A 24,465-nucleotide genomic window follows, 5' to 3' on the forward strand; every position below is an offset into this window, starting at 1 on the left:
TTTGTTGCACAGAAATAACATTTTGCTTAAGAAATATAATCACTACACACACACACACACACACACACACGCATTCTAAATGTATATAATTAAAAAAATCAAATATATAAAAAATATTATCTATATATATATATATATATATATATATATATATATATATATATATATATATATATATATATTAAATATCTTTATATATATAGCAGACACTTTTATCCAAAGTGACTTACAAATGAAGACAATGGAAGCAATCATAATCAACAAAAGATAAGTGCTATAACAAGTCTCAGTTAGCTTAATGCAGTACACGTAGCAAGACAGACAGACAGACAGACAGACAGACAGATAGATAGATAGATAGATAGATAGATAGATAGATAGATAGATAGATAGATAAAAACTGTTGTGTCTGTAACTGTTTTATAAAGTATCACACATATTAAGGGATCCATCTATAGGTCACAGACTCTTTGGTCAGTCTCATGCTGGAAGGTGAGAGGGAGAAGGGGAAGGCAAAATCCAACATCACCCTTCATCTGTGTAGCCTTGAAAAAGGGAGGGCAATGCCTGCTTCCCTCTCTCTTTCGTCTTGGTACAGAGAGAGGCAGGGAAGCAGCAAGGAAAGAGGAATGGAGAGGCAAGAGCAGATCTGGAAGAATACCTTTGCAATAGCAGATCTGAAAGTTTCGACTCCAGCTGAATACAAATGAGGACAGGCTGTGTTGTGAAGGCAGGCGCCGGCTGAGTTTCTGTCCATGAGCACACACACACTTCACGTCAGGGTCCTGATCACAATGTTGGGGTTTAGTTTTCAATAACGAGTGATTATTACACGGCTGCATATAAATAAATAAATGGACATGAAATATTGATTGGATTTTAAATTAGTTTATTATGTGAGCAGAAAGAGAGTGCAGTGTGGTACGAGAAACTTCAAACTATCACAGCTGTGTTGAAAATCATTTTGCAGGGACGATGCTCAATCATATAGTTTAGCATCAATATGCAAAAAATATTTTGGAATGAAAATGATTTTTAATAAACACCAGGTTCAAAATATCTGTATGTGGCTCCGAATGTTTATTCTGGCAATCAGTTTATTTAATTACATCTGGATAATTTGGCCACTGGACAGTGATATACAAATAATGGCCAGAGATTATAAAATAAAAGTGACTTGCAAGTATACATTGATTAAATAAAAGTATGTTTGAGTAGAATATATGATTATTCAAAGATGAATACATTTTAAAAGTGTATTTGAATTTGATGAAGGAAAATAAATGCATAACGCTGAAAACTTGTGAAAACAAAACAGTAGACTAATTTTTATAGACTAATTGAGACATACGGTGCTGACGCTTTAATGAGAGTTCTTATGACTGCAATCAAAACATCCACATGAAATTTGATTTTAGTGCTGAAATGATTTTAATTGGGGAAATCAAGCTGTCCCTAATTACAGGAGCAACAGAGGTCTCTCTTCTCTGTGTCAGAAAGCCACAGGACCCCTGATGTACGTCAGGACTTCATTAACACAGACAAAGAAAACAGTAGAAATCTGCTATTTATTTTCCCTCAAGAAACTTTTTAACAACCCCTCACACATTCTAAGCTCAGTCGAAAACACCTCAACAACCCCCCTGAGCTCCAGTAATTTCGCTGTTGTAACATTGTCATTTAAGGGTTTATGTATTTGTTTATGCACTGGATTATTGTTCAATTATAATTCAGCATTTCATACGAGTGTATATATATATATAATAATAATGCTAATATTTTTTTTTCTTAATTAGGCTATATCCCACCAAAGATAACGACTTGGGTAAAATAATAATAAATAAATAAATAATAATAAATATTATTATCGCTGTTTCTGTTGTTCTTTGTTGCAATCAGCAGTTCAATGCACGAGCACGTGCGCATGCCCGCTAATACGAGACGCGTTGCTATAACGACAGAAGTACACAGTTTCCACAAGCGGTAGTTCGGGAGGACGGTGTTATTGTAAGTACTTTTAAAAGCCTGTGACATTTTGATAAGTATTGTTGATACAGAATATTTAATCTCTGAAAAAACAAATAACAAACATATTAGTTCCTTTTAACAGCCCTCGCCTTTGTTTTAGAAAGCTCTAATTATTCTAACGCCCAAATTTGCAGGAAACAAGTCTAATGAGTAACGTATAACGTAATATTTGGCAAATTTCTCTCTATTATCTGTCCTTTCTTTCATCTTAAATGATTGAAGTACACTAATAGTGAGGAATTATGATATGTTTATCGTATTCTTTGACGTAGGCTAGGTTTGAGCTTACAAATACCATGGTATTTTATGTCAAATGTAACGTTACACATTACATTGCTACCATGGTTCTTTGGCCATGAAACATACTGTAGTGGTACCCTGGTATTCATTTATATATTTTGGAATACCATGTAAATACCACTAAATATGCTAATCATTCAGTACCATGATTTTATCTCTGCACCATGTCTTTTTTTTTTCTTTTTTGTAAAGCTTTGCTGCTGTTATTCATTTCACTGGCCTCTTTGTAGGTTAATTCAGTGAAATTTGTCCTATTGTGTGCTGTACGTTTCTCACTCAGAACTCTATTTTCTCAGGACACTTCAGTGGAAATTACAGCCTGCGAAGCTTACAGTCTGATCAGAGAACACCATGAATTTAAACAACTTTGTGGTACTTCCCAGCAAGCCCAAGTCAATGAAGTTAAATGTCAGGTTTGAACAGTCGGTTCCCTTGAGTTTCTTTTCACGCTTCAGATTTTTCACATTATTAGCACGTTACACGTCATGGTTGCAAATGGCAGCGCTCCAAATGTTCAGAGTAGTCTGTTCATTTTAGCAGAATACCACGATTTTGTGTATTCAGTTGAATAATTGTCTTAAGCAGAGTGGCGCTAATAAGACAGGAAAAAGTCAGAGTCACATTGGTTTGTACAAGTTGATATGTAGCCTGTAAAAAGTAAATTTATACATGTATATATATACTCCCCCCAAATCTCCGGGAACTGCGTATGGAAACAGTGCAGCTGGATCAACATGCCAAGGAGATGGAGAGCAGACTGGAGGAGCTCAGACAGCGTATGAACCAGGAGAAAGAGGAGAGAGAGTGAGTGATACAGGGAGGGGAGGGACAGCTTGTTGAATTAATGAATGAGTGAGTAGATGAATAAATTAACGGGCCAAACAATGACTGTGACAGAGAGCGCTGAGATAAAAGAGGAAATGTAAACAATGAAACGACAATGAATAAAATGAAAAACGTAGGATGAGATAGCAAGTGAAAGCGTGTGAGGGTAGGTGTGCAGGCAAAGACAGAGGGACTTCAACAAATAATTCACCCAAAATTAATATTCTGGCAGTGTTTTTTCACCTTTCCAAAACCTGTATGCAAATATTTTTTTTTCACTATACAATGACATTTTAAAGTGACTACGGCTGTCAAACTTAAAAACAACAACAACAACAACAACAAAAAATCTCCATAAAAGTAGTGCATAGCACACAAGTCCTCTAAAGCCATACATGTACATTCATTTATTTGGCAGACTTTTCTCCAAAGTTACTAGCATTGCATTGAAGGCCCTCCTTGATGTGATGTCATTTTAAAGTTATACATATTTATTTTTAAAAATCACATTGGATCTGATATTTTCCTTTCCTGTCTGAGTCACTTTTATACTTTGTAACACTTTTATGTGACTTTGTAAATATACATTAATCTACAATTAATTCTGTTCCTTAGAATTTATCTGATGAAAACGTGTGGGTTAGTTTAAAAGAATAGTTCACCCCAAAATGAAAATTTTATGAAAAATTTACTCACCTTCAGGTCATACAAGATGCAGGTGAGTTTGTTTATGGGAACAGATTTGGAGAAATGTAGCATTCCATCACCTGCTCACCAATGGATCCTTTGCAGTGAATGGGTGCCATCAGAATGAGAGTCCAAACAGCTGATAAAAACATTGCAATAATCCACAAGTAATCCACACCACTCCAGTCCATCAATTAATGTCTTGTGAAGGAATAAACTTACATCTTGGATAGCCTGAGGGCAAGTCAATTTCAGCAAACTGTCATTTTTGGATGAACTATTCCTTTAAGACCAGTATCTTATATGGCTACATTTAAAACTTTGTGTGAGCAACAGCAGTGTGAGCCTACCCTCTGACACTTTGGATAACGTGAGAGGAAAAGGCATGCAAGTATATGTAGTCAAGGTAGAGAAGAATTGCAAATGGAGTGACAGGGATGCCATTAGCTTTGAAATCTGATCGTCACATGGAGTATGAAGCTCTTGCAGGTAATCTCGGGTGATGGAATCAGCATAACCATCGAGTGGAAGGAAATTGAGTCATCTCGGCTCCAGCAGCTCTGCTCTCACTGCATCGCCATGCTTGTCTTCCCATTTCTCCCAAACAAATTAAGATTAAGTGAAACCCTGTGCCAAAACGAGGAAGGCAGGAAATTAGTTTTCTCTCAAAATAAAAGAATAGGAAAAAATAACATCACTAGTTATTAATTTGATGTCTCTCTTTCCCTCCCTCTTCTCGGCCCGGCCTCTTTCCTTCAGCTCTTCATTAATAACACTAAAATGTGACTTCATGAATTTTTAGTGGCGGCCGTTTTAGTCGTACATATAAGCTCATAATGCAGCAGGGGAGAGAAACACTACAGAAATGGGGTAGATACAGTGAAAACATCATAGCTCATATATGCTACTGAACAAATGTAAACATATACATGCGATCGGTCTGGATGAATTATGTTGAGACTGCGTGAAGAATGAATTTATCTGAAATTTTACATATTTGCGCCTGGAAAGCAGATATATCAGTGAGGTGGAAGGCCAGTTGGAGACAATAGCATGAAGTTATTCCTGTGAGTTCTTCATGGGGATGGACGGCACCAATTGCACATGTATCAATAACATAAGACAGCACTTCGCAATAATCAGATGAATGAATGCATCGAGAATGCAGCTATAGACAAGATGTTTGCGAGATCTGGGCCACGTACCGGAACTGTCATATTAAGGGATGTAAGCGGTACCATATCTAAATTACGATTGCCTCCATACGGATGTTATTAAATAAAACTCTTTCAGATTAGCTCTTATCGGCAGCCATTAATCAAAGCAGAACTTCTGTTACTGGTGCCGTGCTGGGAATGGTTGATGTTATCTTCCTCCACGCTCAACCTGTTTGCTGTTTATTGTAGTGAAGGCAGAGGACTAAAGGGCCACAGGTGAATTCATAAGAGCGGATGAGAGCCGATGGGCTCTGGCCTTATGCTCGATGGGTGAATAAACTGTACTCACAAAGTGGACTGCTGAAACAAACTTGTAGTTTCTTTACATACTTTGTTGTTGTTTGTCCCTTCAGACATAGACATCAGTATACACTACAGTTCAAATGTTTGGGGTCAGTAAGGTTTGTTGTTAAGAAATTAATACTTTAATTCAATAAGGATGCATTACATTGGTCAAAAGTGAAAGTAAACACTTTTATAATGTTAGAAAAGGTTTGGATTAAATGCTGTTCTTTTGAACTCTTTATTCACTGTATCAAAGAGTCCTGAAAAGAATAAATCACAGTTTCTACAAAAAATATTAAGCAGAACAACCATTCTCATTATTAATAAAAGAAGAAATCAGCAAAAGATTTCTGAAGGATCATGTGACACTGAAGACTGGAGTAATGATGCTGAAAATTCAGCTTTGATCACAGGAATAAATGACATTTTAAAATAGGCTATATTAAAGCTGCAGTCGGTAACTTTTGAGGCTCGCGTCTGCAAAAATCCACCGCTCCCGGCTCTTCTGGTCCAATCAGTGCAGGGCTGTGCCACAGTGTTGTTTTGTGTTGAAAATGTAAAAAAATATATATAATGAGCGAGTACATCATGAATACATTTTCCAAACCGTGTTTTTGTTTTATCCTGAATCACTACAGTAAACCTATAATAAGTGTTTATATTCGGACTATTTTAGTCTGGTTGGGGTCGGCAACGCTGCAGAGTAGCACAGTACCTGCGTGACTCGCCATAGATGTAAACAGAGAGAAGTAGCTCCGGCTACAATGTTCTTCCGCCAGACGCGAGCCATTTACATATCGCAATTCCAACTTTTTTCTCTGAATTTTAAGCTTACATCTCGGAAATCTGTTTTTTGTTTTCATAATTGCGACATTTTATCTCACAGTTATGTTTTTTTTTCTCAGAATTGTGTTTATTACTTAAGGTGGCCGAGAGAGCTCAACGTGCCGCAAATAGAAAAAAACACCTGCAAAGTAAGAAAACAACTTAATCAATTTGACAACACACGCACTGCAAATACTCACAACACAACCAAATAAAGAAATGCACTGCAAATAAAATTCTTTATTTGGTTGTGTTGTGAGCATTTGCAGCGCATTTCTTTATTTGTTTGCATTGTGAGCATTTGCAGCACCTGATGTCAAACTGATGATGTTTTCTTGATTTGCAGGTGCTTTTTCTATTTGCATGTGTTTTCTGAAGTTGCAGCGCGTTGAGCACTCTCGGCTATATTAAATGAAGTTTAAATGGTAAACTTATTAAATTATAACTTATTACAATTTTCAAGTTCATTTATTGAGAAGACTAGCACTTCCAGAGGTCATTTTTTATCACTCTGAAATCTGATTTAACACCAGGTTAAATGTGCAGTATAATAACCCTATACCTGTCCCACTGCTGCCACACAATGAACTCGAGTAGCAGAGGAGTCTGATGTCTGTGACCCTGACAGGAGATAAGTGTTTGTCTTGTTGGTTGGCACTCAGTGTGCATACGATGGTAATCCGCCAGTTGTTAGCACAACTGCCACGTTGTCTGTGCGTTTCTCTATAATGCTGACAGGCAGGCTTGAGCGCAGTTAATCCCCGTCCCAAACGCCCGTCTCCATCAGACTGATAAAGGCCAGCACATAAACAGCCCTTAATGAGAGTGGACAGCATGCAGAGGAAGTGTCCTCTCTCCCTGCTGGCCCCTTCCAAAGTCTCTGACTATCTCACTCTTTTATAAAATGAGCTGCTGAGCTGTGGATTTTTAGTTTGATCTATTCATGACTTTTCTTATTGCTTTTGGGGTTAGATATTTAAACAAACTCCTAAGTATCAAGGTATTACTTTTCTAAATGATTAGATTTATTATTTTTGCCTGGCAGAAGATCTTATTCTGTTAAATATATGTAAATATTTATATTTGGTTTGATTTTTTTTAAAGAAAATTTATATATATTTGGGATTAATTTTTTATTTGGTTAATTTTATTTATCAACGATGCATTAAACTGATTAAAAGTGAGAGTAAAGACTATTATTGCTATCAAAATAATTTCAAACAAATGCTGTTCTTTTAAACTTTATATTAATTAAAAAATCCTGAAAAAATGTGTATCATGGTTTCCACAAAAATATTAAGCAGCAACTGTTTTCAGTGTTGATAATAATAAGAAATGTTTTTTGAACAGCAAATCAGTATTTTAGAATGATTTCTGAAATGTCATGGGAGTTTAAAATTTTGCTTTACATCACAGGAATAAATTAAATTTTAATATTTATTCAAAGAGAAAAGAGTTATACTAAACTCTAAAAATATTTCACAGTATTAGTGTTTTTAGTGTATATTTAATCAAATAAATGCAGCCTTTGAGTGTAAAGGATTTTAAAAACATAAAAAAATCTTACAAGCCCGAATTTTTGAACAAAACGTGTGGCTTAAAGCTGATGATACGTGTGGCAACTTTTTGAGCTATTTTGCCGGGCAACTTTTTTTGGCCAATGTTGCTTGGGCACTTTCCCACTGAGAATGGGTAACAAACTTCTATCTGGATACTTTAGATCGATCGTGGGCCCTGTGTCTTACCTGGTTGCCTGTAGACGGCATTGCTCAAAAAAAAAAAAAGTTGCCCTGTGTATCATCAGCCTAAATGTCTAGATACTTTTGGGGCCACTTTATATGTTTTGGCTTGATGTAATGTAGCATTTAAATAACTTTCACCATTGTGCAAGACTCTTAACCTTAAGATATTAATTAGACACTCTAATTAGTGTACAGTAAATTGCTTTGACAAATTAGTAATTAGTAAAAACTCAAATGCTAGTGCTTAGCCTGCTTCCTCCGAACATGTGAACACACTGAGCTCAAGCATTTCAGCAGTAAAGTCACATGACCTGTCAACAACAACACATATCTCTGAGATTTTGATATGAAGACAGTCTCATTCCTGATTTATTTTTTCAGAATTTTTCAGGCGGCCATCCAAACAGTTTCACGACCCATATGAGAGAAAGAGACGTTTCAAATGCACGGTTACCTCTTTACTTCTTGCAAAATTATATTGTACAGCCAGACACACATAACAAACATTTCCATCCTTTGAACACACTCAGGCTTGTGGCTCGACGCCAGTATGACAGCCCACTCTAAACAAACGGCCTCCCCCACAATCACACAGTGAATTATTTAGACTGTTGATTTGATGTGGCAACCAAAACAACAAATCAGAAAACAAATGAAGTCGACCTCCGTCTATGTATCTGTGTGAATTATGTAGGGCTAAAGCTTTCTTGTACTGTTTGTGTTTGTTTTCCACTATTTGTTATGTGCTTAATTAAAAGTTTACCATGAGTTACGCACAAGATTTTATTACTTATGGTTTTGAAAAGTAATAGTAAGTCCTCCAAATGATTCTTGCTTTATGAGACACACCATTGGCTATTACAACTAGTTGCAGTTCTATGCTAATCTGAGCAACTTTCTGTGATATTTTCACACAGGAAGATGGGAGCTTCTCACTGGCGTTCAGCACAGCCTGGGGTTCAGAGCGTCAAGACAAACAAGGAGAACGCACCTCACAGAGTAAGACTTTTCATGTGGATACACAAAATAAACTTCTAACATCAGCCTGTCTATCTGTTTAAAATATCCAGTCTCAATCAGGCTGACTTCACTTTCATTCATGCGAGGGATAGTCCAAAACCTTGGACGCACTTTCTAGAATTAACTGCATGAACAGTTCAACGATGGCTTTGGTGATAATGTGGTGTTTGAAATTTGTTGTTTCGGGCAGCTCTCTCCAGGCAAGATGAAGATTAGAGTGCTGAAGGACGAGCCTGTACCAGGTGGGTGGACTGGAATCTGAGATGTGTTTTGCCTGGCTTGTTTTTAACTCCTTTTTCAAATTTATCACTTGGACACAAGCATAGTGAAGTCTTAACTACATAACCCTTATTTTTTTGGAAGAATTTACGCATGGTAATTCAAGTCAAAATTGTCTTTAACTCTTTTCCAAAGTCTAGAAACCGACACAAAACTTGTTCCAAACAATAGGCAGCATAATTATTAAGGCATCACATGTACTGTATCTGTTGCAGACATTGCACTGCAAAAAGGAATTTTCTTGGTCGTTATTTTTGACTTATTTTCCAGTAAATGTCCTTATAACAAGATAAATATCTTAGAAGCAACACACTGAGTAAGATAAGATTTGTTTTCCGAGAACATCTATTGAATTATAAGGGGCCAAGCCCTGAAGGGACTAGTTAGGGGCCATCTGTTATTTGATTTTCCCCCAATTGGAGTCTATGGCAGCCCTGTGAATGGAACATAGGAAAATGATGAAATTTGGCACATTTGTAGTGATGGTCATGAATAATGATCTGACCAACTTTGGGTTCCCCAGGACCAACTGTATAGCGACACCACCAGTTCAAAAACTCACTTTTCAAACGGTTATAACTTTTGAACGCTTTGCTGTAGAAAAATTTAACTGAGTTCATCTGATTCTTCTCTTTATGCTGATCACATTCAATAGCTTACACCAAGAGTCCACCCATTAGAGTATTGGCCATTTTGAGTACAGTTTTCCATTTTTTCACTACTCCTCCTTCAAATTTTGTGAGTTGATCTTTGGACTGAGCCACACAGAAATTACTGAACCAATTTTTTTGTCCTACTGCTGAAAAAAAAAGTTATGATGATGTAAATGATGTTGACCCAAAATTGGTTCAGAGGCTGTATCTCAGAACGAAACTTGGTACACTTCATCATCACCATGATCTGAGGGCCCATGGCAAATTTGGCAACAGTGCCACCTATGGATCATGAGATACAACATTTTTTTTTATTTTTTTGCTAATGACCTTTGAACTGTTAGTCAGAAAATTATAATCTTGGTGTCTGTGGATTCCTTGAGTCATATTGAATCTGTGGATGTATATTTTGCCAGGATCAGCTAAATTGGCTTTTTGAAATTTGAGAAAGAAATAAAGATGACAATAATGATCTTTTGCAAGGTGAAAACAGTACTGCAAGAGAAATGTCAATTATACATGCATTTTATTCAGTATTGCAAAGTATTGATGAAAATGGCTCCATCTAATTAATTAATTGGCTTCTTTATCTAAAAGTTTTGTTTTACTAGAGCATTCATGCAGGGTCATTTATATGGCACATAATTAACACATTACAAAGTTTTCTTTGTTCCCTGGGTTAAACTTTTTGGGACGGTAATTTGGATATACTTCCATATTGAATCATTAACTTAGTAACATGTTATGTACCAGCTCTGTTGGAATCTACTGTCAAGTCTCACATGTTGAGTACTATTTGTGTGATGCACTTGATGAACTGTTAAGAGAGTCGATGCTCTTGTGGAACATTCCAAATCAGTCAGATGGCATGATTCTCTCAGAAGGTACCATCCTATGTAGGCAGTTGATGATGAGGTAGCTCATTAAATTATGGAACAGATTTCATGTGTAGAGTTCTGAATTGTGTGTGTGTGTGTGTGTGTGTGTATAACTGCAGCAGTACAGAAACAGGTAATAGCGGAACGAGCTGCCAAGGTACATGGCACTAACAGGAAGCTCAACCTGAGGGGAAAAGTCTGTGGACAGTGTGAAGTTCAGCTGGCCGGACTGGTGAGTTTTCATCCGTTCTGTTATGTGAACAGAACTATTCTTAATTCCAAACTATCCATCCCTTTCATCCATCGTGCATCATGTCTCAGGTATACACTGCCGCTCTAAAGTTTGCATTTTTTTTGCTCAAGTTTACATTTATTTAATCAAAAATACAGTAAAACAGTTATATTGTGAAATATTATTACTATTTAAAAGAATGATGTTTTTATTTGTATACATTTTAAATGAAATGTATTCCTGTAACACAAAGCTGCTTATTAATTTTTGTGGAAACCATAAAACATTTACAGTATGTAAATTTTACAGTTTGCTGGGTGGGTTTCTGGATAAGCTAATCAGAGTATTTGCAGAAATTTGCAAAGTTCATGGTGGTTCAACTTTAAAAGACTTGCAATATTTTTCTTGGAGCAACTTTGTAGCACGTAAACAAGATATCCTTGAGAAACATGGCATTTTTTTCTGTGAAATTCACATTCACACAAATCTTTGATGAGGACTGCCATGCCACTTCATGTATTATTTTTTCCCACACTGATCTGTTATAGTGGTACCATGAACTTCAAATAAACCCGTCCCTAGTCAGACATATCGGTTAAGCAGCTTTCTCAACCAGACTAAGCTGCAGTGTGAACCAGACTTCATACAGATAGTCAAAGTCTGGCTCTTCGAGACTAAAGTGCATGATACAAGGATCTGTTATCATTCATCAGTTTGAATAAAAGAGCTTCCTTAGCTCCTAATAGTAAGATTCCACTTTTTTACTTTGGCAGCACAAGATTGAACTGCTATACAGTGCTGCAAATATATTCCTACTCATCCAACAGAAATTCTCAGCAAAGAATACATGAAGTGCAGATTTTGTAGTCCGGAAGCCCTCTTAAAAATTGGTTTGGGGAGAATGCCACTGCTGTAATTTATTTCAGTGGTGTCATGCTGAAATGAGACCTTTTTTTATGTGTCCATTAAAGGAGCCGGTAATGGGCACAGCTGTAGATTCACAGAGCAGCACTGTATTTACCCTTTTCTTTATTCACTGTGAGTGTGTGTGTGTGCGTGTTTGTGTGGCCGTATTAAAGGGGACCCTGTCACCCTTGGGAGATTTGGGACTTTCATGCACTGCTTGAGTGTGTGTGTGTGACTTGAGTGCTTTGAGACAGACAGTCTCGAGGGGAAATGTACCTGTGGAATTTGCACACAGACGCAGTCAAAGACAGCAAGTGTGTTAAAGCGAATGTTCGGGGTGTGTGTGTGTCTGTCTCAATGTATTTATGAATTTGTAGAGCCAAGGCTTCCTAAGGGTTTCCTCCGTGCTCACTCACACAACCCTAGAGGAACCCACAGGAGCTAAAGTTGAGCTGAAAGCTGTTGTTTTGTTCAGAATAGAATGTACTACACTGTTTACTACAAAATGCATGTACACTGGATACAGCCTGCCTGCTTAATTTTTCAATATGTTGAATATACTTCTCAGACATCATGCTTTTAAATCAGATTCATATTATACATAGAAATGGCAGATATCTCCAGTTTCTCGTGATTGACTGGCTTGTATGGCACTTCCAGTAGTTAGTTGAAAGTAAACTAGAAACTATAAATCCATGAGCAGAACTGTATATTCAGCTTTGTCAAATTATCTGTAAATGTCTGCTATGTATGAAGATGCAGAACTTCGGCTTAGAAATAGGAAATATTTGGACAGACGGTGCAAAGTCTACACATTTCCACTCTTTTGAATGAGTTGTTGTTTACTACTTAAGATAAGCTCTTAACTTAAACAGCATGTAAAACAAACCAAATTGTGACTGGTCACTTGACCGTTAGACCTTTTGAAGTGCAAAACTATGGCTGCACTCAGAAGAGCATACTACCTTTATGTTGCTTATCTTTATCTGACAGAAATATTGTGAGTTGTATGCTTGTATATGTTTCCACCTATTTTAAGTTGCAAAACTATTTCAGACTATAGTCAGTGTTATTTTAGTAGCCTATTATTTATATACTATTCAAATAATATTTTGGATGAGCTTTCATTTTTATATTTTTATTTAAATTTTAGTATTAATTTCTATGTGCATAGTTGTTTTTATCTTTTTATCTTAATTTATTTTTAAGTTTTAGTCATTTTAGTATTTTAACTTAAACTTATTTTCAGTTAGTTGCCAAGTTTTTAATTCTAAGTTTTTTATATTTTTTTTTATATATTTCTATTTAGCTTTCATTTATTTTTTTATTTAAGTTTTAGTCATTTTACTACTTAAAAATATTTTATTCGAGTTAGTTGCCAAGGCAAGTTTTTGCATTAAAGATTTTCATCTAATGTTTATATTTTATTTTATTTTATTTAACATAAGCATTTTTTATAGTTTTTATTTTCATTTTAATTTTAGGTAACAATAACAACACTGACTATAGCATTCTGCATTGTTTAATATTTAATTTTGTGGAAAATAAGTCTTAAGTAAAAAAAAAAAATTAAGCTTCTGGTTCATCTGTCATCCTGGTAACAGAAGGTCAAGTAGAGCACACTGCATTGTGGGATACAGTATTTCATGCAGCGTGCTTTGCCTCCACATTTTGGCAAATGTCATACTGTAGGTTAAAAAGATATTCGATACAAACATACTACTGTGCAAAATTTTCATGTAGACTGCAGAAATATTATTCCAAACATATCCAAGTAGTTCAAACTCTTCCAAGCATCATGCATATCTCAAGCTGAAGTGCTGCATCATCATACAAAGAAGACATGCAGACGTTCAGACCGAATGAATCAAGACAGCAGGCTGGATTCATTTACAAGTGGCTCTTCAGCTGTGGGTTTGATAGACCTTCCTTTAAATTCCTGTGCTGCTATGCAGTCTGTCTTTCTATCTGTCCGTCTGTCCATCAAACGGTCTCTCCTATCATCCTCCGCATTCATTTACAATCGGTAACAAAATAATGAGCTCCCTTAAGATACGTGCAACTCCCTTCTCTTCATTTTAATATGTATCGGGTTAAGCAAAAAGTGCAAGATATTTAAATATATATTGCTGATATTAAAGTTTTTGGGGTGAATATACCTTACTGTACAAGTCCTGGGTTTATTTAATTGTTTTTGATCTGTTTCAGATGTGTGAGGAATGCGGAGAGAATTATTGTGTGGGCTGCTTCGTCAGATTCCACCAAAAGGGGGCACTGAAGCGACATCGTATGGTTCCTGTACAGGTGAGGAGGTGTTCTGACAAGCTCCGTCCGTCCCACACACACACGCACACACCCACACGCCTGCAGCAGCGCCAGGCACAAACCTCCAGATTCAGTCTTCCTCCTCCATGCCGTTTCTCAGAAACGCAGAATGCTGGTCACCATTAGTGGACAATCTGCTCACTCTAACCCAACTCTAATTACACACACCTGTTCCCAGGGTAGAGAACAGCCACACAAACACAAACAGCTGATGTGTGTTCACAAACACTCGCTTCCTTCAGCTTGAGTTTGTTTTAGAGAGTTGAGCTGCCCCATGGTTTTATAAGGTGAAAACTGTAAGTCTGACCACTTAGAAAAGTACCTGCACTTTTTTTGTTCAGGAAGGTTGCCTTAGCCAAAACAACAATAAGCTGCATAATGTTTTTTTTCTTCATTTCTTTTTGTTCCCATTAAATTAACTGTGTTTATGTAGAAAGAACTGTGCTCATTAAATTGCCTTTTAGCTTGATGTGATTTTACTATTATAGTATCACTCTGATCTACACTTACTTAACTGACTAATGAAGGTTGACACTAATTACACTTCTGTGTAACTAATTATGTACAACCATAATTAATAAATTTCTTCCAAGAAAAGAAAACCACATACAATAACGGTCAAAAAGTTTTTTAGTGTTTTTGAACTATCTGTTATGCTCATTAAAGCTGCATTTATTTGATCAAAACAGTAAAAACAGTAATATTATGCATAATTATTACAATATAATGAAATCATTTTTGATCAATTCAATGCGCCGTTGCAGAATAAAAGTGTTCCTACTGTCCTTATGTTACTTTTGCATGGTTGTGTATCATGGTTTGCACAAAAAAATTAAGTAGCAAATCAGCAAATTGAAATGTTTTCTTAAGGATCATGTGACACTAAAGACTAGAGTAATGATGCTGAAAATTCAGCTTTGCATCAGAGGAATAAACTACATTTTAAAGGGGTCATATGTTGCGATTTCAATTTTTCCTTTCTCTTTGGAGTGTTACAAGCTCTTGGTGCATAAAGAAGATCTGTAAAGTTGCAAAGACTAAAGTCTCAAATCCAAAGAGATATTCTTTATAAAAGTTAAGAGTCAACCATACCCCCCTAAAATGGGTCATTCTAACATGCCCCCACATCTCTACGTCACTATGTGGGAAGATTTGCATAATGCGGCCCAAATGTTCACACAAAGAAAGAAGGCATAACTTTTATTCGCACTGTTTCGTTGTGAAAGCGAGACTACTTTGTTTGGCCTTCCAAAAGAGGACACAACTAGAAATCAGTGGTTGAGTTGTATTTACAACACTGTTCCAGAACAGTTCAACCCAAATATTCAGATGTGTGCTGCAAATTTTATGGAGGATGAGGACTGTTTCCTGAACCAGTAGCCTACAATGCGTCTGTGGCACGAAGGCTGTTTCTATAAAGTTGGGCAGTTCCAACTTTGCAAGGACATTCTGGCGCTTCTGATTCACAGCCTGTAAGTACGTTTTTTATATTTAAATATAAAAAAACTAATTATGTCTCCACTGGATGCAACAAATGCCTCGTTTGTTATAGGTTTTATTGGTTTTGTCTCGTCTAGTGATGTCCTGATCGCAAACGAATATTTCTATTTAACCAGATCTTTTTAGTGAACCGGTCGAACCAGTTCACCAAATCGAACTGAATCGTTTGAAATGGTTCGCGTTTCCTGTACATACTAATAGACTTGATCTGTGTTGCATCATAGCTGTGTGGGCGGAGTCGGCGTGGGGAAAAACAGTCCTTTCCCCTCATTGGAAAAGCATGGTGTTGATTTAGAATTGCCTACATAAAATAATTTCTGCTGCTTGACAGAGCAACATACTGTACGTATAAAAACTGAGACGTATTGGGTCGGACTGTCCGTACGGTATCTGTGACTGGACAAACGACCCAATGGAATGGCCAGAGGTGTCGTTTCCCGACATTTTTGTTACCTAATTGAGCAAGAGACAGCTTACTACAAGTCTATATGAGAACAAGACGGATTGTAAAAGTAAACATTTGTCGTTTTGTTTCGCTTAATTTTATTAAAGTGATAAAAACTTGAGTAAAAACCTGTTGTACTTGCTTATTGATATATTAAAAAGATTTTTAACATTGACAAAACAGGTAACATTAAGGTCCACTGAAGTGCAAATATGTACATAAAATATGAAAAAAACATGGTTATTGGTTACTACAGTTAAACCATGGTAAAAACGTTTTGCTACACTAACCATAGTTTAACCATGGTATTTGTAGTAAAACTGTGGTTATAGGCTACAACTGGTAATAAAAACGGCAAAAAAACCCCAAAAAACAACATGGCTAGCCTACTATACTTTTACTATAGTAATTCCATTGCTAATTTTCGTAAGGGATTGTGAATAATAATATGAAATAAATGTTTTAATAGATTATGACATCACAAAATATCAGGGAGTGAGAATTATTTGATTGTTATGAGAAGGAGGGTTACTCTAAGCTGTGCAGGGGGACAGGACTAATGACAGATCATCATTGCAGGGCAAGTAGTGTAGCCCATAGACATAATAAATAAGTGTGCTACCCGCTCAGTGCTACCTCCGGTAGCCGTCTGTTTATCAGTCATATACATCTTCAGATCAGGTTTTTAACTTATTCGTGGTACAGAACGCCACACAGCAACTTTTCGGCACTGCACCAATCAGAAATTAAACTAAATCATCATAAGATCAAGCACCTAACAAGGTCTCTGCTCGTTAATTCGAATGGTTTGTTTTCCCCCATGGCATAAACGGTTATGATGTTTTTGTGGGCGTTCCCAGCAATGCCGAACAAGTCTATCCACAAATTACTTAAGTTATTCGTTTTATAAACATGCCTGACACTCCCTCTGACAGAAAATAAACCTATATCCCAAGTTATTTAGTTACTCCTAACAGTACATTGATTGAACTGCTAAAAGAGAACTGATGATGGGATGTTGAGCAGCTGGACTGAGTTGTGTCCCTCTGGGAGACGGCATCACAGTAAGTTAAGGGGCATAACTTTTCAGTCACATGCTTAAAGCATTCGGCCAATCACAATGCACTGGTTAGCAGGCCAATCAGAGCACACCTCACTTTTTTGGAACGATGAGCTTTGTAAAAATCGACACGTTTCAGAAAGGCAGGGCATAGAGGAGAAACAATAATGTACATTTTATGGAAAATAAGGTTTTTTTTTTTTTTTTTTTTTTTTTTTACCTTAAACCGCATAAACACATTGCATTACACCAAATACACAAAATAATGTTCTTTTTAGCAATGTCATATGACCCCTTCAGAAAATAATTAAAAATTTTACTAATATTTCATAATATTCCTGTTTTTACTGTATTTTACAATAAATAAATAAATGCAGCCTTGGTGAGCAAAATAGATTTCTTCCAAAAATATTGAAAACGTTTTATGATTCCCAATTTAACTGTAGTGGGTTTCTGATATTTAGCTGTGCATTTATAATAGTTTAAGTTACATTTTAACTTGACTCTCAGGGTCATTCAGACTGCGTTGAGTCAACTGGGAAAAATCGGCTCATTATGGTTTCCATAAGCGTTAACCCGAGGGCATGCAGGGAACATCCTTTCACCATGACCCCACGTCCTAAAGCACTCCACGTAGGCATACAAATATGTTTAGGCATCATCATGTGTGTGTCATTGTTGATTGTAGCATTTGAGGTGCTCCAATTATTGCATACTATAGGTATGCTGGAATGGTGTGGAGATTAGCTCTTCTTCTGAGAAGATGACCTTGAGTGACCCACATAAAACCTTCACATCTGTCTTCATGTTTACATCCCATCATGCAGCATTAGGCAGCAAATGTGCACCGCCAAACTTACTTCTGCCCTGTGTGATGCTCACCCTGCACTGCCGCATACTGAAAGCCGTAGTTACACAAACACAAGCAAACAAGTCCAGATGGAGGAGAAACAGAAGAACCCATAGGCTCTATTCTAGTGAGCTTCCTCACTGTCTACTGTCTACATCAGTGTCATTGTAGTATAATTTACCATTATAATATTTATTAAAGGTATTACAGGTATTATTTTTTTGCCTAAAAATAAAATTTCTGTTGTTTGCTCAACCTCATGTTGTTCAGAACCTGTGGAAGTTTCTTTCTTCTGTTGAACACAACATTTGTTTCATGACTTCCATAGTGATTTTTTCCATACTATGGAAGTCAATGGCTACCAGCAACTGTTTGGTTACCAACATTCTTCAAAATATCTTCTTTTGTGTTCAACAGAAGAAAAGAAGCTTATACAGGTTTGGAAAAATACATAAGTAAATTATGACAAAATTTTCATTTCTGGGTGCTGCTTGAAGGGAGTGTGCAGTCTTGGCAAGAAACTAAGAATTGTATTTAACTACACTGGGCTCTGATGCAGCTTTATGCATCCTAATCCTGTTTAATTTGCTTCCATGGGGGAAAAGGGGAACAAATATTAATATTTTTGTCCCCAGGGTTTTTTCTTTGCAAGCTTGGTTTGTCTTCGTCTGCCTTTGACAAAGAGGCATTTGTCCATTTGCTTTTGATTCATTCTTTTTTTATCTCAAATTGCACACATTTATTCTCCCTTTAATAGTTTCCTATTGCTTTCTATTGTCTGCAAATCACTATGCTGAGATAAACTAATTCATTTGCTAATGTTTACTGTAGTTTGAGTGCATAATAAAAATCTATTCACGAGACAGTCAAGGTCTTATCTGGTGAGGTAAGAGAAAGCGTTATTCAGCAGCCACGACCACCATAATGGCCACTAACAATGTTATCTTAAGGACATAATGTCATAAAGAGGAATTAGTTGTCTTGCTACCAGTTATTGGGTGAATTATATGATTTAATCTAGGTTTTCTTCATGGCTGTTATTCATTTGCACTTTTTACCGAGAGATTTGATAATGTTTGCAGTAATCAGTAATAAAAAGAGCAATTACCGGGTGTGAATATGATCAAATTAAAGAAAACCTACCATGCTACATGTAAGTGTTTTCTGGGTTTTAAGTTTTGAAGTGTATTGTATGACATATTTCATGGTTGCTACTTTTAAAATGAAAAGTACACTGTAATTTGTTTCCAAAGTTGTACATAAAACAAATATTATTGGAGTATTTCATACAAGAAAATACTGTTTCAGGTTTTCTACTTCAAAATTTCATGTTTAATTCAGTGCATAACTAGCCATTTCTTTGCAATTGTTTGTGAAATTTGTTAGAAATTTCTGAGTGAAAATTGCTTCTACACCATTTTTTCCCAGCAATGTTATATTAGTGCCATTTCATTATATAAGACACTATTATATTCGTATTATTCTTTAAATGTCTATGTGTGTGTGTGTGTGTGTGTGTGTGTATATACATATATATAGTTTCAGTTGTTTCAGATTTTTTTCAAGTTTTAGTTTTAGTTTTAACCCTGCTGCCCCATAGACTTAGTGCATTATTGTTTCTTGTTTCTACAACTGACAGATTAATTTTTTATTGGAAGCAACAGCGTGTCACAGACACTGTCTGTAAAGCTTGTTTTGAACACAGGACATCCATTTAATGATTTGGATGAATACTTTACCTGTAAAGAGTGTGCATTCATTCGGTTGCATCAGTACTTTAACTGAATCATTAACAGGATGCATTTGAACACTTTGAATTAAAGGTCTGACTGAAATCTATGTTTCATCGTCCAGGCAGAGCTCCAGACCCCTGTCAGCACTCGGGATGTGTTGGGCCGCCTCCAGCATCAGGTAAGCGGCGAGGAGAATCAACAAGGTGCATCCCCCAAGTCTGCTGATGAAAGTGAAGCTACAGAGAAAAGATCAGCTCCTAGAAGCCTTTGGCCCATTTCCGATACACAAATACACCACACACAGGTGAGCCACTGATTGTTTGGGGTGGTACATCAAACTGCTTATTAATTGAATCATACATTTAGCTTCTTTAGGTCAAATACGGTTAGAAATGGATAATGCATTAAATATGGATTCATAATGTACATTGTAATACATTATTTCTGTTCATAAATAATTGTAACCAAAGTTAAACTGCACTATAATATTTGCTGATATCATATCATGCATTATAAGGTGCATTAAAAGACATAATTAAGGCATTACAATTTTTTATAATGCATTGTATATAAAGTGTTACTTGTATGTGAATGCTGCATCAAGGACTAGGCCTATTTCACATTTCCATGTTAACTAAGCAGAAAACTTCAGTATCAGTATTTTTTTAGCTGCATATGTCCACAAAAAAAAACAACAACAGACATTAAGAGTATGAGTTAAGTGTTTTTGAAAGAAGTTTCTTTTGCTGACTAAAGCTGGATTTATTTGATCAAAAATACAGTAAAATAGTGGTAACATTTGATACCTTTAAAGTGGCAGATTTGGTACATCTGAAATGGATCGTTTGAGATGTGTGTTTTAATGCATTACTTTTTCTGTGTAACAATGAATAGATAGATGAGATCATACAATGCGTTACAAGGTGCATTACAAGTCATAATTAATTCATTAAATATACTTTTATGATGCATTATATATGAAGACTTCCAAAGTGTTACCATATTATAAAATATAATTATAATTTAAAATAACAGTTTTTTAAATTTGTTTTAAAATGTGGTTTATTCCTGTAATGCAAATCTGAATTTTCAGCATCATTACTCCAGTCTTAAGTGTCACATGATCCTTCAGAAATGATTCTAATATGCTGATTAGCTGCTCAAGAAACATTTCCATTTATTATCAATGCTAAAAATCAGTGTTGTTGTGTTATTTCATATTTTTTGTGGAAATAAGGAAATTTGTTTCTTATACTTGAATAGAAAGTTCAAAAGAACAGCACTTTTTTTTTTTAATTTAATCAATTCAGTGCATGCATCTTGCGTTCTTGTTTGCAGGAAGGAAGTCAACATTTGAACACGAAACCTCTCTCAACTTTCTGTAGAGTGTGGAAACTTGGCCATGTGCTCAATTTAATATCATCTCCTCCTCTCACTGTCTCTGTCACTCTCATTGTGTTCTCTGTGTCTTGCCTCAGGTGTTGTTCGTGAATGACGGTGTTGACTTGGAGGATGAGGAGGCTGGTGAGGAAGAGGACAGCTCTCTGCCGAGAGGAGGCTTTGATGAAGAAGAGTCAGCCAGGTCCTTCCAGGAGGCTTTGAAAGAGTGGAGAGAGGGAGGACAGAGACCAGGTAACACACACATTTATGCATCTGAGTGTGTGTGGATGTGCTACAGTCAAACCACGATAATAAAGTGACATGCTGTCAGGTTCGTGTGAGCTGCCACATATATTCCCTTGCAGGCTGTCTGAACACACACAGACAGTTTCTCATAAAGCACACTCATGTGTGGCATTGACTGACATAACGCATGCCGCAAGTGCGACAGGGCTGCTGATTAGTTGCCAGGTAACTACATACAGTATATGCATGACAAACATGTGCTCGTTGACGACGCATGCATGTGTTTTCAGGCACTGCATGTGGTTTGCAGAAATGCCTCCGTGATTTGACAACATATGACTCAATGAGTTTGAGAAACTGTTCTCAGAAACTTGAATGATGATGCCAGGTCACAAGAAATTCAATCTGTTAGGGATATTAGTCAAGAACAGCGGGATATTTGTTGCTAAATGAGAGCAGACGTGAGGTTTCCATGAACTTGACTTCAGGATCTCCTTTAAGAGAATCACTGTACTCCGTTTAAAATCAAATACTAGTCTTGTGGATACTGTTAATTCTAAACCTACTGTGGTTTAGGAATAGTATATAATTTGGTGTACTTTATGTAATGACGAACGACACAACCTCATCACATTGATCTCATCAGGTTAACTTGCAGTTAATTAGTGGCAGATTCATAATAATAAAGCTTTTATACATATATATATATATATATATATATATATATAATATATATATATATATATATATATATATATATATATATGCATATTTTACATATTACATGCTGCGAATATAGTAAAAGTAGTATGCTAGCCTGTTATTTCAAACATCGTTTATGTATCCTGTAGTTGGGGTTTAAAGCTGAATAGGACGGCTGTTCTTACACTCAACTGAATCACACTGCAGCAAAGTAAAGTTAGTCCTTATCATGCATCAGACTCCTTGTGTTTGTCCCTCTCTCTCTCTCTCTCTCACTTCTCTTTCTGTACTTGGCTTGCAGGAGTCTTGCCTGCTGCAGTGCTGCTTGGCTTGTGCTCACTGTGATAATGACTGCTGTGTTAAGGGGGTTTCAGATGCACTGAAGTCTAACCGCCCTTTATATTCTCACAATACAGCAAAATAACTCCCATAACAAAGACGGAATTATGTCTATAGTACTGCTTGAATTCTGCACCAGACAGCGAGTATTTGTTTAATATAAATTCTTTAGTGGTTTGCATGAAGCTAAAAAGGAAAGGGTTTGCTAAAAAGAGTGTTTGAACGTCTTCTAGGCTACATGCATACTTCAGGTAAATACGGTTATTATCTTGTTCTGTACACACAGAGTTTGGACTAAAGGCTTGATTGGTGTGGTTTTCTCTCTAGTGTCTGTGATGGAAACACAAACAGAGAAAGGATCCCAGCCGTTAATTTATGTGGAGTTCAAGGAGGACACTTTGTGCTACATGGAGAAACTCCTCTTGAAAAAGCACCGCAGGTTAGTGCTTGTCACCTCACACTTTATAACCGAACTGACACACATTGAATAAGAGCATTACAAGCTCCATTTACCTTCCCAGGCCCCAATTAAGGTCCATTTAAGATCAATTAATGACTTATGGCTGCTAATTACACAGCCTTACATTTAAGTTGTGCCACTGCCGAGTCACTGGAATTTATTGAGCTAATCAGCACCAAAGCCCCATGGTATTGCTTTAACTCTGTAAAATCTTCCTTAAACAAACACACCAGCACACAAACCTAGCGAACTGCCTATGTAGGGACCATTTTAAGGCATCATAGGCACACTTCTAACATGAAGCCTGTTCCAAATAGTAGGGAGCATCATGCTGCCTTCTAAGCTGCTTTATTTTGGTATTCTAGGCAGCATAGAGTGCAACAGTTGGGCTCCAGAAGTAAAAAGTCCATTGATTTTCTTCATAGGGAAATTGATTTTAAATGATAACTAATAAATCTTTAAAGACACATCTGTTGTGATTTTTTTAAGTATTTGTATGTATATGCATTTTTTTTGAATAAAATATAGTGTTTCTTTAGATATAATCAACATCTTTAAATGGATAGTTTTATATTTTACCATTGTTTTCAATTCTATTTTGCCATTCACAATGTTTCATGGGATTGTAGTTTCCCCCTCACTAAAGCTGTTTAGTACAGAGTTTTGTACCTTTTTTTTTTTTTTTTTTTTTTGTCAAATTTCATGATTCACCTGTGTTGCGTTGGTTGTTTTGGTTCATGGCTTATAAATCTTTAATGAAGACATTTTTAAAATCCCTATGGGAAAAATGAATGGGAAAAAGTACTTCTGGAGCCAGTGGCAGTAAAAATATGGGCACACTCTAATGCACTCATTTAGAGAATGCAATCCCAGAATGCTTTGCGATAAGGTCAGTTAAAAAATTATCCAATAATCAATGAAATGAGAGATATGTAATTGAAGCATAATTGAAACATATTTAAATTAAAGAGAAATATAGTATAGTAAGTGTAAATATTAGAAGAAAAATCAAACCCTAAATAATGAGAAATGTTGCCTTGGAAACTAACTGAAATAATAATTTAAAAAAAGTTGATGCTGAAGTACTAAAATTCCTAAAACTGAAACTGAATTAAAAAAATAAAGCAAAAAAACAAAAATGAATAAAAATGAAAAACGCACATAACAAAATTACTTAAATTAAAATGAAAACTGAAAATATAAATACAAAAGCTAATTCAAAGTATTAATAAAGATAAATATTGACTGTTATTCTCCTTTTGCATTATTTACAAACTCTTTTCCTGCTTTGAAACTGTAAAGCTGCTTTGACACAATCTGTATTGTATAAAGCGCTTTTTAAATAAAGGTGACTTGACTTCAAGACTGTAATAGTATACACTGTAAAAAAAATTGCCAAGAATTTACAGGATTAAAGAGTATTATTTTACAATAGATTACTGTAGTCAGAAATTTGCTGTGAAATCAATGCATGCTGGGTTATTTTCATAAAAATGACTGTGAATGAACAGCAGAATGATGCTAACATCACAGTAATTTACTGCTCTT

General features: G+C 36.0%; 1 protein-coding gene across 1 annotated transcript in view; it reads left to right on the top strand.

The window, feature by feature from the left end:
* The first annotated feature begins 1,882 nt into the window (after window positions 1-1,882).
* The window catches only part of LOC109065359 (zinc finger B-box domain-containing protein 1-like), a 38,226-nt gene continuing 15,643 nt past the window's right edge, over window positions 1,883-24,465 (top strand). The window contains exons 1-9 of the mRNA XM_042775664.1: window positions 1,883-2,007; window positions 2,625-3,132; window positions 8,827-8,908; window positions 9,120-9,171; window positions 10,859-10,971; window positions 14,086-14,181; window positions 19,912-20,094; window positions 21,269-21,422; window positions 22,785-22,896. Coding sequence (XP_042631598.1) covers window positions 3,038-3,132; window positions 8,827-8,908; window positions 9,120-9,171; window positions 10,859-10,971; window positions 14,086-14,181; window positions 19,912-20,094; window positions 21,269-21,422; window positions 22,785-22,896 — 887 coding nt within the window. The 5' untranslated portion in view covers window positions 1,883-2,007; window positions 2,625-3,037. The remainder of the gene's footprint in view (window positions 2,008-2,624; window positions 3,133-8,826; window positions 8,909-9,119; window positions 9,172-10,858; window positions 10,972-14,085; window positions 14,182-19,911; window positions 20,095-21,268; window positions 21,423-22,784; window positions 22,897-24,465) is intronic.

Source organism: Cyprinus carpio, chromosome A18, assembly GCF_018340385.1.
Source record: "Cyprinus carpio isolate SPL01 chromosome A18, ASM1834038v1, whole genome shotgun sequence".
NCBI lineage: Eukaryota > Metazoa > Chordata > Actinopteri > Cypriniformes > Cyprinidae > Cyprinus > Cyprinus carpio.